Raw genomic sequence first — 14786 nt, forward strand, 5'->3', positions numbered from 1 at the left:
CACGATACATGATAGGAAGGTTTCTTGAGTTCTCTAAGTGCCATACAGTGAATCAGTGAGACAACGGCTGGCATCCCAAAATAGATGCAGAGGATAATTTTCCGCATGTTCAGTCCTCCCTGAGCATGTGTAATGTCATCACGGTTTGCATCATTGATCATTACAAGAGAGCCTTGTGGCATGGTACCAAGACATTGGAGTGCTTAGAAATATTTAGAGAAACATTAGGTCACCAGCACTTGAGCTTTTCACCGTAGTTGGAAACCATTAAATCCTAATTCTCAACAACCCTTGCAAAAATAGCTTTACATAGTTTTTTTTCTAGAAAAAAATAGCCAATATATTCAGACAGCACATCTGCAATGGGAAGTAAAAGGACATGGCCATTTGAGTATAAGGTTAAAAACAACATTTGCATTGGGCAGAACATCGCACATGTACTTAAATAGCTAATTTTATGTTTTGACAACATTGTATGTCCCAAGAACAATCCTTCCCTACGAGGCGAAGCAAACAACATGACAGGTAGCATATAACTAAGCTCAAATCATGGCCTATTGCACTTTTCCCCAGCTCAATTTCTATGTGGATTCTCCACAATTTAAATAACCACACAGATGTAGCAGCAAAACTATAACAAGTCATGAGGCAACTAATCTCACATTATGGTTAACTATTCAACAATTCAGGGCCACCATTCTTTGCACTCACTTAGCAAAAAGAGACCAAATAACCATTATGCGTTGCACAAGAACCAATTTAATCAAATAATCAACATATTGACATTCCAAATAGATAAACTTTGTACAAAAGAAAACTTACTTGATTAATTAATTAATTTTAGGCTACAGTTTTTTTTGGCCAAATGGTCTTCTTTTTATGCTTCAGATTTGCACCAAAAACTCAGTTTATAAGCCTTAACTCCTGCAAAGAAAATCAACAAATTGCTGGTTATTCAGAACACTTTTTCAGAACTAAGTGGCTACTATAATTTCCGTCCATGGCTGCTTCCTGAACTAACACTTGAACAGTGACTATACAATTTTACTTGGTAAGCATAAGTACTAAGCCGGCAGTACCATAACTATTTTTTCCATGTAAATAACATTTGCTAAAGTGGAGGCAGCACATATCAACAGGGACTAATTGAACTAATATATCTATACTATTTCGAAAGATATCATTACGTCTACTATTGCATCACACATGAGTGTGATACGTAAACAATACAGCATGCTCAATGTTGCCCAGCTGACTGAAAACCAAATAATCAGAGTTATGAAGCACATGTTCAGAGTGTAAAAGACAAAAAATCATTGGTACTTCATAATAGGATCTATCTGAGATATAAGCATTTAGACGTGAACGCTCAGTATAGGATAGCCTGCTCTACTCCAAAACTTCAGGTAGAGTCAGCTTCACTCTAGAACTTCAGAAATAAAATGGGGTGTTTGGCTAGATGGGTACTCTCAGCTCCAAAAAAAAATCGATTTCAGTGTTAATTGCCATTGTTGCCCCCCAATTCAGGCCCCACTTGTCATCCTCTCCCCCTCCTTTCTTCCTCCTTTCTTTTTCCTCTCTCTGCCGTTGCCCACGAGTGATACACCAATGCTGGCAACTGACAACAAAACATTTCTGAGCATAGATTGCAATTTAATCCAAACTACATTCAGAGAGCATGGGTAGAGATTCAGATTAGCATTTAGCACTCATCGAAATTACTGAGTAAGTACCGGGCTACAAAAATTGAGGAACGTGCAGTCCTAGACACTACCACTCCTGATCCTTGCAACACGGATATCAGAAGAACGGATTCTGAAGAACTGCAGGAAGCAATTACAGAACAGCAGCTCACCATTCACAAGCGTCGCCACCGCCGAGAGCTCCTCCACCCGCGCCGCCTTCGCCTCCGTCCCCCCTCCTCTCTCCATCTCCCTCCGACTGAAGCGACCGGCGGCGGGGCTCGGGCGGGCGGCGGCCAGCGGCGGGGGGTGCGGCCGGCGGCGGGGCTCGGGCAGGCGGCGGGGGTGCGGCCGACGGCGAGGCTAGGGCGGGCGGCGGGGCTCGGGCGGGCGGCGGTGGGGGCGGCCGGCGGCGGGGCTCCAAGGCTGGAGCGTGCGGGACGGAGGGGCCACGGCGGCCGGCGGCGGGAGCAACGGGCGGCGCTAGCGCGGTGGAGATGAGCGCGTGGAGTCTCTGAGGAAAATAGAACGAACCGTTTTTTCTATGTAACCAGTGGCATTGGTGGGTAATTATCCACCAACTCCACGAGGAGGTTCAAAAGAGTGGTTTCTGGAGCAGCAAAAGAGGTGCATCAAAACTCCACCTCCATTTGCACTACAGCTCCATGGAGTTGGCAACTCCATGGAGTTTTGAAGTTGGGGTGTTTGGCTGAATTTTTTGATGGAGTTGCTGGAGTTTAGGAGTGGAGCTGTGCTAAACAGAGCCTAGGCCCCATTTGGCATGGCTCCAACTCCGGGTGGAGCTGCTCCACTCCAGAACTCCACATGGAGCCAGCTCCGCTCCAAAACTCCAGAACAAAAATGAGGTGTTTGGCTAGATGGGTGCTCTCAGCTCCAAAAAAGATCGATTTCAGTGTGGATTGCCATTGTGGCCCCCCAATTAAGGCCCCACGTGTCATCCTCTCTATCCCATCTTCTTCTTCCCCTTTTTCCACTGCACTGTGCGGCACACGGGAGACCCTCCACGAGCGGCGGGGTGGGCGGCGGGCAGTGGGGTGGGCGGCGACGGGCGGCGGGGCGGCGACAAGCGGCGGGGCCGGCCGGCGACAGGACGGCGACGGGCGGGGCTCTGACGGCGAGTGGGGCTCGGGAGAATAGAAGGGAGAATAGAATGAAACGTTTTTTTTGTGTAATCGGTGCTATTGGTGGGTAATTACCTACCAACTCCACGAGGAGGTTCAAAAGAGAGGTTTCTGGAGTAGCAAAAGAGGTGCTCCAAAACTCCACCTCCATTTGCACTACAGCTCCATGGAGTTGGCAACTCTATGGAGTTTTGGAGTTGGGGTGTTTGGCTGGATTTTTTGATGGAGTTGCTGAAGTTTAAGAGTTGAGCCGTGCCAAACAGCCTGTGTCCGCGTTCCCGAGGGCACCCCTCTCTTTCAAGAGGATTCGCGGCATGTCAAGCCCTGGTAAGGTTCTTCGCTTTGCATCGAATTAAACCACATGCTCCACCGCTTGTGCGGGCCCCCGTCAATTCCTTTGAGTTTCATTCTTGCGAACGTACTCCCCAGGCGGGATCTCTTCTTTGTTCCTTGTCTATAGGGAAATTACATGTTATTCAAGGCAGCAATAGAACCCCAAATCGTTCGTTCGTTAGGATGCCTCAGCTGCATACATCACTGCACTTCCACTTGACACCTATTTAAACGGCTCGTCTCGCCGCTACCTTATCCTATTTCCATACTTCTGTCGCTCCATCCCCGTATGGGTGGAGAACCCGTCGCTGTCTCGGCTGTGCTACCGGATGGAAGAATCCTCTTATCTTAATATTCATCTAGTCTTATATAAGTTTGGGTATATAGAAATACAAACAGAAAAGAGAGGATAGGCTCATTACATAAAAAAAAGATATGGAAATAGCCATAATACATAGCAAAAGAGAAAAAAAGGAGCGGGAGAGCCAAATGAATCGAAAGATTCATGTTTGGTTCGGGAAGAGATCATAAAAATTGTAAACTGGTTCATTCATTTGGCCATAGACTAGAGCTACCTTTGATTCCTCAATATTTTTTTCATTAATTACTCCAGATTCCTTCATTTCCATATAAAGATCATTTCCTTCACGAGTCCTCCCGAATTGAGACCCATTGTTTATAGGTCTGGGGATAAAGTAGTGACTTCGGATATTAATGAACTTTATAAGAGAGTTATCCGTCGGAACAACAACCTTGCCTATCTATTAAAAAGAAGTGAATTAGCACCAGCAGATTTAGTAATGTGTCAGGAAAAATTGGTACAAGAAGCCGTGGATACACTTCTTGATAGTGGGTCCCGCGGGCAACCGACAAGGGTTGTATCAATTTCTTTTTGAATTTCTATATGTGTAATTACTTCAGAACTTGAGTCTGATTCTATTTTTCTATTCGAGCCTTCTAAATCATTAGACATTTTTCCTCATAAAAGGAATCGTAATAAAGACTTGAAATTGGTGGAAATGATCAAGTAGTACTTTCTTCGGATTCCAGTCTAGAGTATGTTCCCATTCACTTGTTAAAGAAATGGCTATCAAGAACGAATTAACCCTTTATTCTTTTTTTCTTTTTAAGTATACCCTTCCCCGGGAAAGAAGAATAGGACAAAAGATATGGAATGCAATAGAAAATAGGACAAAAGATATGGATGAGTTCCCTCCGCTAAAATTTGCCCTTTTTTAATGGATTTACCCCGCGTAACCCGAGGTTTTTGGTGCATACAAGTATTTTTGTTAGAGCGCTGATGGGCAACTAAAGGAATACTTATAGTCTTCCCACTACTTGATAAAAGGATCTTATGACTATCACTAGAAATGATCTTTCCCTCGCGTTCGGCTATAACGGAAACCCTCGAATCTAGAGCTGTTTGGCGTTCCAATCCAGTTCCAACAATGCACTTCTCGGACCGAGAAAGTGGAACTGCTTGGCGTTGCATATTAGAACTCATTAAAGCCCGATTCGCATCATTATGCTCAATAAAAGGAATGAGAGAACCCCCAATAGAAAAATATTGGAAAGGGAAAATACTTCTAACATGAATCTGTTCCCATGCAATAGTCAGGAATTCTTGACGGTATCTAGCTGGAACAACCTGTTCTTCCTGAATACCCTGATTCAAGGACAAAGAATTTCCTGCTGCTATCATATAATATTCATCTCTATTTGGTGATAAATAAACCACCTGTCTCTCTTTTTTTTCTTTTGCTTTCTCAGATATTTCATAAAACGGACTCTCTATAGACCCCCAACAGTTTTCTGTTGAGGTCTATCCCGTAGAGGTAGTCAAATTGGATCAGAACAGCCATTTGATCCAATATGAACTTTCTACTTATGATCGTCATGAATTGAATTACAATCAAATTGCTTTGAGTCGGTCTCGATTTCTGGAATTCCTTATTTCTATCTCATGCAAAAGAAGAGGATCCAAGGCAGAGATATGGTAATATGGAGAAGACAAAATTGTTTGAAGCACGCACAGAACCGGAAGCGCCCCTTGTTTCAAAGAGAGGAGGACGGGTTATTCACATTTAATTTGATGGTCAGAGGCGAATTGAAAGCTAAGCAGTGGTAATTAAGACCCCCGGGTGAAAATAGGGATGTCTCCTACGTTACCCATAATATGTGGAAGTATCGACGTAATTTCATAGAGTCATTCGATCTGAATGCTACATGAAGAACATAAATTCGGAACAGAATGAAGATAATGTATTGGCAAGAGATATATATTAACAGGACTTTAGAATTGGGATGTTTGGCTGAAAAATTAGCTGGAGTTGCTGGAGTTCAGCTCCAGAGCCACGCCAAACACGTCCTTACTCCGTTTTGCTTCTTTTAGCTGTGGAGAAAACTGCGGGGAAATGGCCTGCTTTGCAATTAACATTTTCGTTGCGTGGCAACCTCAGGAACCCGGATAACTTGGGCCTTAGAAACCTGGGCCAAGTTGTGGGCATTTGCACACTACAGCCAGCCAGCCTACAAGCCTGGAAAGAAGAAACGCTAGGCTTTCTTCTCAAGGCTTGGATTTTTCATCTTGCTTGATTCTTGAGTGTATCTGCCAAGGCCTAGTGCTTCAGCTTCTGAACGAATTTGCCGTTCAGAGTACAAAATGCAGGTAACACGAACACGAACACGAACACGGTAGTGCTCCTGCCTCTTCTTTCAAAAAAAAAAACACGAACACGAAGAGAACACACACTGGGCTTCATGCCTTCATGCACCTGAGGCTCCTGCCTCATGGTCAGTGGTTACTGTTTATCATGCCTTAGCTGACCCAGATCTCTGTAGTTCAATGTCAGCCTTTGGCCGGACTGCAAGGTGTTCGGCAGAATGCCGCACAAGATTTTTTGTGCAAAGATGCACGCAGAAGCAGTTTTAAGAGCAGGCGCACCATCTACTCGTCAGGATGCCTGCAGATCAGGTACAATTTTCTGCGCGTCCCTTTTCTTTTTGCATTTAGATTTAGTAAGTATACTGGCCAACTGCCCATACATCGGATGTGAACTGGTTATCGTCAGCTTGGGTCATCATTATCCAAGCGTGCAAATATTTACAGCCTTGCAAAACTATATCACAAGCATGAGCCAATATGTCCTTTACATTGCAATTTTACTACTGTTTCACGAAATGAAAAGGATTCAAATCTATCTTTTTGCAAATACGGGACTGTTAGAATCTGGGATGGTCGATGACGAAGTAGTAACCCAGGGCCACAGGAACTGCAACCATCATGCCGACAATTATCCTGCCAGATGAGAGAGATCTCAGTTAGTTCTTTTAGCACGCATACCTTCTTCCTATTAACTCTGCCCGGGATTAAGATGTACTCACGCAGTGCTCACAATGTCTGCGTGCACGTTATACTCCTTCGCAAACACAAATGGCACTATTCCTTGAGGTAGAGCTGCCTGTACAGAATCTTGAGAGGTCAAGCATCACGTTTGTCTTTGAATTCCACATGGTTGTGTTAGAATGGACGATACAAATGAAAGGACTAGAGTGTACCTGTATGATAGCCACCTTCAGCAAAATCCCATGCATACCAATTGCATAGGAAGATATCACCATCAGGGCTGGTCCTAGGAAGAATCTGATGCCTAGTGATAGTAGCATCTTTTTGGTTCCACAGGCTATAATTTTAGTTTGTAGGGCAGTGAAAAGACCTGCAATAGAAATAGTCAGAAGGCATAGCATAACTGTTTTTCCTCTGAGTTTATCAATATATGCTACTTGTAGTTTGCTGTTGTAATGCACACCTAGGCTGAACATCGCCATCCCTAGCCCTCCATCTGAAAGTATTCTTATGGAATTGCTGACGATCGATGGTAACTGTACTCGCCACCTGCAGGATATGGTATGCAGCAGCAAGAGATGACTTTCTGGGTTCCAAATTAAGAGCATAAACTCAGTTCATAAAAAACTCGTGTTCATACCTGAAGCTGATCAGTGCCCAGATTAGGCCGATTAGGCTTGCATACATATTGGGATTTATCACTAGCTTCCTACCGACCACCAACAAAAAGCAAAAAGCGCTATAACATCTTGCTGATACTCCTTTTGCTCGGCCCTCTTCGTGTCTTTCCTCCATAGGTCCTGGAGTACCTGATTCTCCTTCATCTTTGAAACATGATATAGGATAAGAGCTTGTTTAACTAATTCTGTCATTAAGTTAAAACCTCAGGAGATAAGTTGAAGTTACTTGCTTTAGAGTGGACTTAAAAGTCCAATATATACATTGAGCATGGGATAACCAAGAAAAGCCTGTGCATTGTTTCAGACATACACTATTGCATAAAAGATGAGCACTATAGTAAACGAGTCTCAAGTATATTGTTCCAATAAATCACTGGAGAAATGATTTCATGATCAATTTTTTATGGCATGTATTACTTCACAATGCCCATCCTCTGTCTGAATTTATTTTGACTTTTAAAAGAGTTTTTTCAATCGGGCATGTAAATGTATAACAGGCCCATACAAATAAATTGATCTGTGAAGGATGGATTCTGGATTCAGATAGGCAATCTCCTGCCTGTTTTCTTTAAACTTCTTCTACACAATTAAATAGGTAGCCCCTCCTGCCTGTCCTCATTTCAGTAAAATAAATGAACAGCCCCATGTGGTTTTACCTGACTGTATTATGGTTTGAACGCACAAATAGGATTCGTGCTACTAGAATTGTATGTCACTTTACAAATGAACATTTTTTTCTACCTGAGACATTATCATATTACTAGCTACGTGCTTTTTGTTTATGGTATATTTGGAAGAACACAACTGTCTGACGGAACATCCTTGACTTAGATCATGTGATAATTTTAGCATGGTTATTTTCATCAATCGCACTTATCGTTTGGTTAGCTACTCTGCTTCATTTATTAGAAACTGTAAGATCTATTTTCTAGCACAAGGAACAAGAGAAGCAATAAGATCTGTATTATTTTCAGAGCAGTGTTGAGTATAACCTGTTTAATTTTGCACAGTATGGAGACTAACAGAAAAAAAGGGAATGACAACAGAGATACAGGAAAAATCAAACTGTAGAGCAGAATCAAGTTCAAATATCAATCTTCAAAAATGCAGTGAGGATGTTCTTACTTGTTCCAGATGATGTTGTCGTAGCCAGTCCTCTAGCAGCCCGAAACTCAAACAGAAACAACAGAAGTGTGTACCAAATTAGGCTCTGTAGGGCAACTATCTGACTTAGAAGCTTCACAGCTTCATTGCCATACATTCCTTTCAGCAATGGGATGCCAACAATCAAGGTATTGGGCAGTGTTGATAAAGAAAAGCCTGTAATCAGCCAATCAAACTTCTCCCCACAACATGCTTTAGAGATAACTGCAAACCCCAGCAAGGAGAGTGATTTCTGTAGGATGTCTGAGAATATGAGCTTTAGGTTCATGTCATAAGGATCGTTTGTAGAGAGGATCTGGAAAGAGAGCAAAGGAATGGAGAACTTCGCCACAAACTTGTTTATACCAGAGCACTGCTCTGGGGTGAATAGCTTCCACCATTGTATGGACAAGTAGGCCACTATCATAGCTACATACAAGGGCACTGTTTCTTCAAGAACATGGTAGATGGTTGGCCAAGAGATCATAATGGAGGGACCTTTACTCCTGAAGAACACTCCAAATATCCTGGCCAATCTTAGGTCTGTAAGGTTTTTGAGAGCACTGTAGCTGTCTTATATAGACATAGACAGAAGCCAGGTATTGTGCAAACTTTTCCATGCATGTTTTAGCTTTAGCAGAGCCTTTGAAAATGTCCAAATTGCCCATGCTGGATTATAGCCAGTTGCATTCCCGTTCTTATTACATGGACTGGACATTTGAACCTCCATGTGTGCAGTACTCATTTTTTTTGGAACTGAAATGTGTGCAGGACTTTTTGTTTGAGTGAACAATGGCAACGAGTAGACCATATTCATGCGGAAATATAAGAAAATTAAAATGATTACTTAGACCAAATATCTTTCCGCACCTTGATTCATCTTTTTTTCAACCTGATAAAGTCCCTTATTGTTTTGTTTATCTGCTGAACTACAATAATCGTGAAAGCGCAATCCAGAATATTTGCTAAATGTATGAACTTTTGATATCTTGCCTTTATCTTGTTGACTGACTGAACCTCGGCATATGATCATGTTAATGACTCAAAGAAGAATCAGACATATAGTCTCATGGACTTTTAATCTTTCTAGTGATCTTGAGCCATATCTGCAGAAAAGGGACTTCTCTGTTCTGTTGTTTTTTCAGGGCAAAGAGACTGTTTATGCGACTTTTTCATAACATTATTTGTCCCATTGTCGGTCTGAACTCGGGTATAGCTGTCACAGATGTCTCAAATGAGGTGTGAAATCACTGTGTGTTTAATGGGATGTGTTTCTCTTGTACAACCATTTGTTCTGGCCGTGACATCTTGTTAGTATGAGACATTTGGCAACATGCTAAGCAGTAAAATGACCAAGGCATGTGCCCCAATAGTTCAAAGCAGAATAGCATTTCTTTCCTCTCTTCCTTTCGTTCATGGTCAGAGGAAATAGACTTTGGAAAAAGAAATCGGGAGACAGCTCCAGCAAATGGTGCAGAAGCTTTGGCATAGCTTGTCGGGCTGGTAATTCGCTGTTCATCAGCGATAAATTCTTCTAGCAGCATGGCGGTCCATGCTGATTTGAAATATTGTTTTACCACATGATGATATTCTTGTTATCTGCCTATTCCTTTCCATACAGTATGATCTGCACTGTTTACACCAGTGACAAGCAGCGATCTTTCTGCTATTTTAATTATGTAAGTGTACCCTGATTCACAATCCCCGCATTGCAAATTCACAGTGAGTTCACTAACCTACTAACTGTTTTGGCTCCAAATGCAGTTATGCAACCATTCGGACGAATCGAGGATAAGAGTCCAAGAGAGGTGATCAAACGTAACACGGCGAGGGCTAAGCGTGATTAGAAATTTCATACGTTTTACCTGCATCCGTTTTGCCCATGGGACACTTTTGACATACCATTCGTACAGTCCTGAATGCATTTTCAACCAACCCATTTCATCTGTCCCTGTCTTGAAAGTATATACTACCCCGGTACAGGATCAGTATGTGTTTTTGTCCTTTCAGGCTCGACGTCATTTTCTCCAGGGAAAAAGAAAATTCGCCTGATCTTCCAGCGACGCGCCACCATTCCTGCAAAGCCGATAAGCCCAAGGCAAGAATAAAGAAGTTAATTGCAGAGGAAGCAACGGAGAGATCGGTCGGTACATGTACAGCGGCATCGGATTTGTCTTGCCTCGTCATTTATGGGAAAAAGGCCGGAATGAGTGCGCCGGTGAAACTTGCTTTGAGCCATGGCATTTTTGCCTCAAATAGCACAAGCGCTGTGCGTCTCCTCCTTTGCCAAAGGCCTCCGGTTTACTGCCCTCTCTTTACGCTCTCTTCACCAGATGGTTCTCTGTCAAAGAAGCTGCGGCTTGTTGGTTCCGGTGAATTGATCTTTCAGAGTACCCCCAGGCTGTGCTTTTATCTTTACCACGGCTCATGTTATCTTGTTTGCATGGATCAAACTAAAGTCTTCACCTAAGATGCTCATAGGTTATAAAAAGAGCCTTACAACAGATGCCCTTTGGCCTGTGAATTTGTTCTGCGCTTTTGGATGATTACTTACTTGGCGTGTTTACTGTACTTGTGACTGTTTGTTTCGATTTTCGAAGATGCACTTGAAGTGGGCTAACCCGACAGGAAAACAACTTTGTCGGGCTCATGCCAGTGCTGTTTCTATCCTGTAGGCAGCCCTTGCAAGTTTGCAGTTACCCATCCCGATTTTGATCTTGCAGGGTGACAGGGATTCAGAGAGCATCTGCTTTGGCCTCGCACACCCCCTCTCGCTCTTTCGTTGCATGTCTGTCAACTTTCTTTTTTTTCCCACCTGAAACCTCGATGCATGTTTTCCAGGGCTTTCTTTTGTCTAATCTAATAATAGAAGAAAAAGGCACTGTCTGCAGGCTAAAGCTTGCCGCAGTTCGCAATGTGAAATGGACAATAATCTATGCCCTGCGGTGCAGAGAGGCAGAGAGCCTTGTCCGCTAATGCACCGGATCTCGCTGTTCCCTTCGGCAGTGAAGCACGGGAACAATAACGCGCCTGACCTGGCTAGGCCCATATCATCGTAGCACCGTGCCCGGCTGTGCACGGACGCCAGCCACAGAGTCTTGGCGTCGGACTCGGACCCAGGTTTTCGGCACCAAACCACGCCGCCTATGACAATGACATGGTTGGCGTCTTGGCGACAGCTAGCACTGTGATCCACAGCGCTCGTCCAAGCTGGAGTCATGCAAAGATGGAATGTTAAGTTCGGCACGCATGACAGAACAAACGGCCAGTGCGCCGGCCAAGCTCTGTGGCGCACGTTGCGCAGCAGACACTCCCACGGGCCACGGCGTCGAAACGCACCTGGCTTGCCGGTACTCGCTGGCAAACTGGGTCCAGATCGATGGCGTGGCGAGGAGCCCGGCGTCCACGGGCGCAGCGTCGCAGGTGCGCCAGGCGATCCGGCGGCAATGATAACTGCGACCGTCGATGCACACAGGCGCATGGGCCCGGATGCCCGTTGGCACTCGCGCATCCGCCGCCGGCCGGGGCCGAGAGCCCGAGAGCTCTCTCGCGCGCGACGACGGGGCGGGCAATTCGGCACGGCAGCCCATCCCGTCGGCCCAACCCTCGGATTCCGAGAGCCACGATCGCTTCAACCAAAAAAAGGAAGCCGCGCGCGCCCCGCACCGGAGACTCCGAGGGACAGCAGCATGACCCAAACCAGCCCGATGCCGCCGCTGCTCGGCGAGGCCACGCTGCTCCCGTCCCTCACCGCGGCGGCGCCCCACCACGTCCTGCGCGCGCTCCACGCGCACCTCCTCGTCTCGGGCCGCCTCGCCTCCCCGCCCCACCTCGCCGCCTTCCTCGCCTCGCTCGCATCCTCCGGCCACCTCGCCTACGCGCGCCTCGTCCTCCCGCGGCGCCCCGCCACGCTTCTCGCCCACAACGCCCTCCTCCGCGCGCTCGCCCGCGGGCCGCGCCCGGGCCTCGCCTTCGCCGCCTTCCGGGACCTCCCGCTCCCGCCCGACCACTACTCCCTCAGCTTCCTCGTCCGCGCCGCCGCTGCCCTGGCGGCGGCCCCGGCCGCGGCTGGTGAGAGGCCCGTGCGCACCGAGGCGAGCGCGAGGAGGCTGCTGGTCGCGGTGTCCGCGCACGGGGCCGCGGTGCGGCGGGGCCACGCGGCGGATCCGCACGTCCAGAGCGGGGTCGTCTCCATGTACGCCGCGCTCGGGGACGCCGCCGGCGCGCGCGCCGCTTTCGCGGAGATCACGTGCCCGGACGTGGTGTGCGTCACGGCGATGGTCGGGGCGCTCTCCGCGGGCGGCGACGTGGACGCCGCGCGGGACCTATTCGACGAAATGCCTCTGCGGGACCACGTCGCGTGGAACGCCATGATCGCGGGGTACGTGCACGTGGGCAGGACCAGGGAGGCGCTGAGGCTGTTCGACGAAATGCAGAGTGCTGGCGCCGCCATCGGGGAGGCGACACTGGTCTCTGTGCTCACGGCATGTGCGCAAATGGGTGCATTGGACCGTGGCAAGTGGGTGCACTGGTATATGCGCAGCCATGGGATGCGGATGTCAGTCATGCTCGGCACTGCCTTGGTGGATATGTATTCCAAGTGCGGTGTGGTGGCAACGGCCATGGAGGTGTTTGAGAGCATGGGCGAACGGAACGTGTACACTTGGACAAGTGCAGTCAGCGGCCTTGCAATGAATGGCATGGGATTGGAATGCCTTGAGCTGTTCAAGCGCATGGAGAGCTCAGGGGTCCAGCCTAATGGTGTCACCTTTGTTGCTGTGCTACGTGGATGCTCCATGGCTGGGTTGGTAGACGAGGGGCGAACTTGCTTTGACTCCATGAAAGATAAGCACGGAATTGATCCTTGGCTTGAACACTACGGCTGCATGGTTGATCTCTATGGTCGAGCTGGGCGTCTAGACGACGCCATCAACTTCATCAATGGCATGCCTGTGGAACCGCATGAAGGTGTCTGGGGAGCACTGGTCAATGCTTCTCGGATTCATAATAATGTTGAGCTGGGCAAACATGCATTGGACAAGCTCTTGCAAATTGAGTCTGAAAATGATGCAGCTCATGTCCTGCTATCTAACATCTATGCAGTGACACAAAATTGGAAGGGCGTCAGCAGGGTTCGGGGCATGATGAAGGCCAAGGGAGTGAAGAAGGTGCCTGGTTGGAGTGCCATCGAGGTTGATGGCAAGGTACACGAGTTCTTTGTTGGAGGGAAGTCACACCCAAGGTACAAGGAGATCGAGATGATGCTTGCAGAGATGAGTCGGAGGCTGAGACTGCAAGGGTATGCTGCCAACACCAAAGAGGTCCTGTTTGATATTGAGGAAGAGGAGAAAGAGGACGCCATCTCCTTGCATAGTGAGAAGCTGGCACTTGCCTTTGGGCTGATCGCGTTGCCAGAAGACGTGGAAATTAGGATTGTGAAGAATTTGAGAGTATGCAAGGACTGCCACGATTATACAAAATTGATATCTAAGGTCTTCGACAGAGAGATAATCACGAGAGACAGGAATAGGTTTCACCATTTCAAGGATGGAACGTGCTCCTGTAAGGACTACTGGTGAATTTTGAAGTGTTTGGTGAATTGTCTTCATTCAATTTTGACGATCCGTTCAGATTTATAGGTAACAATATTTATGCTTTAGAATCCTGAAACACAGATCAAACTTCCCAGGTGCATCTGATTAAGTAAACATCATATTCAGCTTGTAACTCTGTAAGAACAGTAGGATGTCATGTACACACCCGAGTGTATCACCACATGAACGAATAAAGAATTTTAGGTGTCATTTTGATCAGCTGCAAAAGCATAACACAAACAGGATTTCCAAAAAATTAACCAGGATAATCACATGCAAGGAACAAGAAGAGAGATACACATGTTTGGTCTAGGTCGTATTAGTGCAGAATAATGAAGTTAGAAGAGGGGAATCCATCATTGCCTACATAACATAAACAAGGTCAAATCAAGAGCTCTTTCAGATGAATTATTTCTCCAAGAACATTTTTGAACGAACAAAAAGAACTTCAAAATGATTCTCCTCAATCATAACAGGACAAATTTCACAGGTCAAAAACACAGAGATGGACTTGATTTCGCTTCAAACTACAAAGTTGTGAGGTCATTTCTCAAGGCTGCAGCACATTACAGAACATGCCTCATATCCAAATACAAACAGTCTAGTTTTGTAATCAGAAAGCCCAAGGTCGTAAGTACTGTCCAGGCAACTCAGTAATATTGGTAGCCTATTTGGAGGAAGGAGGTTGCTCCAGGAAAGCTGAACCATAGAAGTTACGAATTTGGATCCTTATCGATTGTAATCCAAATCCTAAAACTTTGTAGAAATTTGAAGTATATCAATAAAACTTTTAGAGCAACCTCCCTGTCCAGTAGTAGTAGATAGTTTATTTTCCTCTTTTTATTTAAAAGAAATGGATATTGTTC

General features: G+C 46.0%; 2 protein-coding genes and 1 long non-coding RNA gene across 3 annotated transcripts; 2 read left to right on the forward strand and 1 right to left on the reverse strand.

The window, feature by feature from the left end:
* Positions 1–6127: 6127 nt before the first annotated feature.
* LOC140222731 (probable auxin efflux carrier component 8) lies at positions 6128–8883 on the reverse strand. The gene is made up of 6 exons (XM_072293676.1): positions 8309–8883; positions 7144–7327; positions 6967–7052; positions 6716–6873; positions 6542–6618; positions 6128–6455 (listed from the first exon to the last, which is right to left on the reverse strand). The coding sequence occupies exons 1-6, from the start codon at positions 8811–8813 to the stop codon at positions 6380–6382; spliced, it is 1086 nt and encodes a 361-aa protein (XP_072149777.1). The 5' UTR covers positions 8814–8883; the 3' UTR covers positions 6128–6379.
* Positions 8884–8885: 2 nt separating this feature from the next.
* Positions 8886–10897, forward strand: LOC117857091 (uncharacterized). The gene is made up of 2 exons (XR_004640717.2): positions 8886–10005; positions 10091–10897. It is a non-coding gene; the product is annotated as an uncharacterized lncRNA (long non-coding RNA).
* A 668-nt stretch (positions 10898–11565) lies between these two features.
* LOC117857081 (putative pentatricopeptide repeat-containing protein At5g40405) lies at positions 11566–14633 on the forward strand. The gene has a single exon (XM_034739566.2). It carries the CDS (start codon positions 11773–11775, stop codon positions 13903–13905), a length of 2133 nt encoding a protein of 710 aa, XP_034595457.2. The 5' UTR covers positions 11566–11772; the 3' UTR covers positions 13906–14633.
* The last annotated feature ends 153 nt before the right edge of the window (positions 14634–14786 follow it).

Source organism: Setaria viridis, chromosome 5 (assembly GCF_005286985.2).
Source record: "Setaria viridis chromosome 5, Setaria_viridis_v4.0, whole genome shotgun sequence".
NCBI lineage: Eukaryota > Viridiplantae > Streptophyta > Magnoliopsida > Poales > Poaceae > Setaria > Setaria viridis.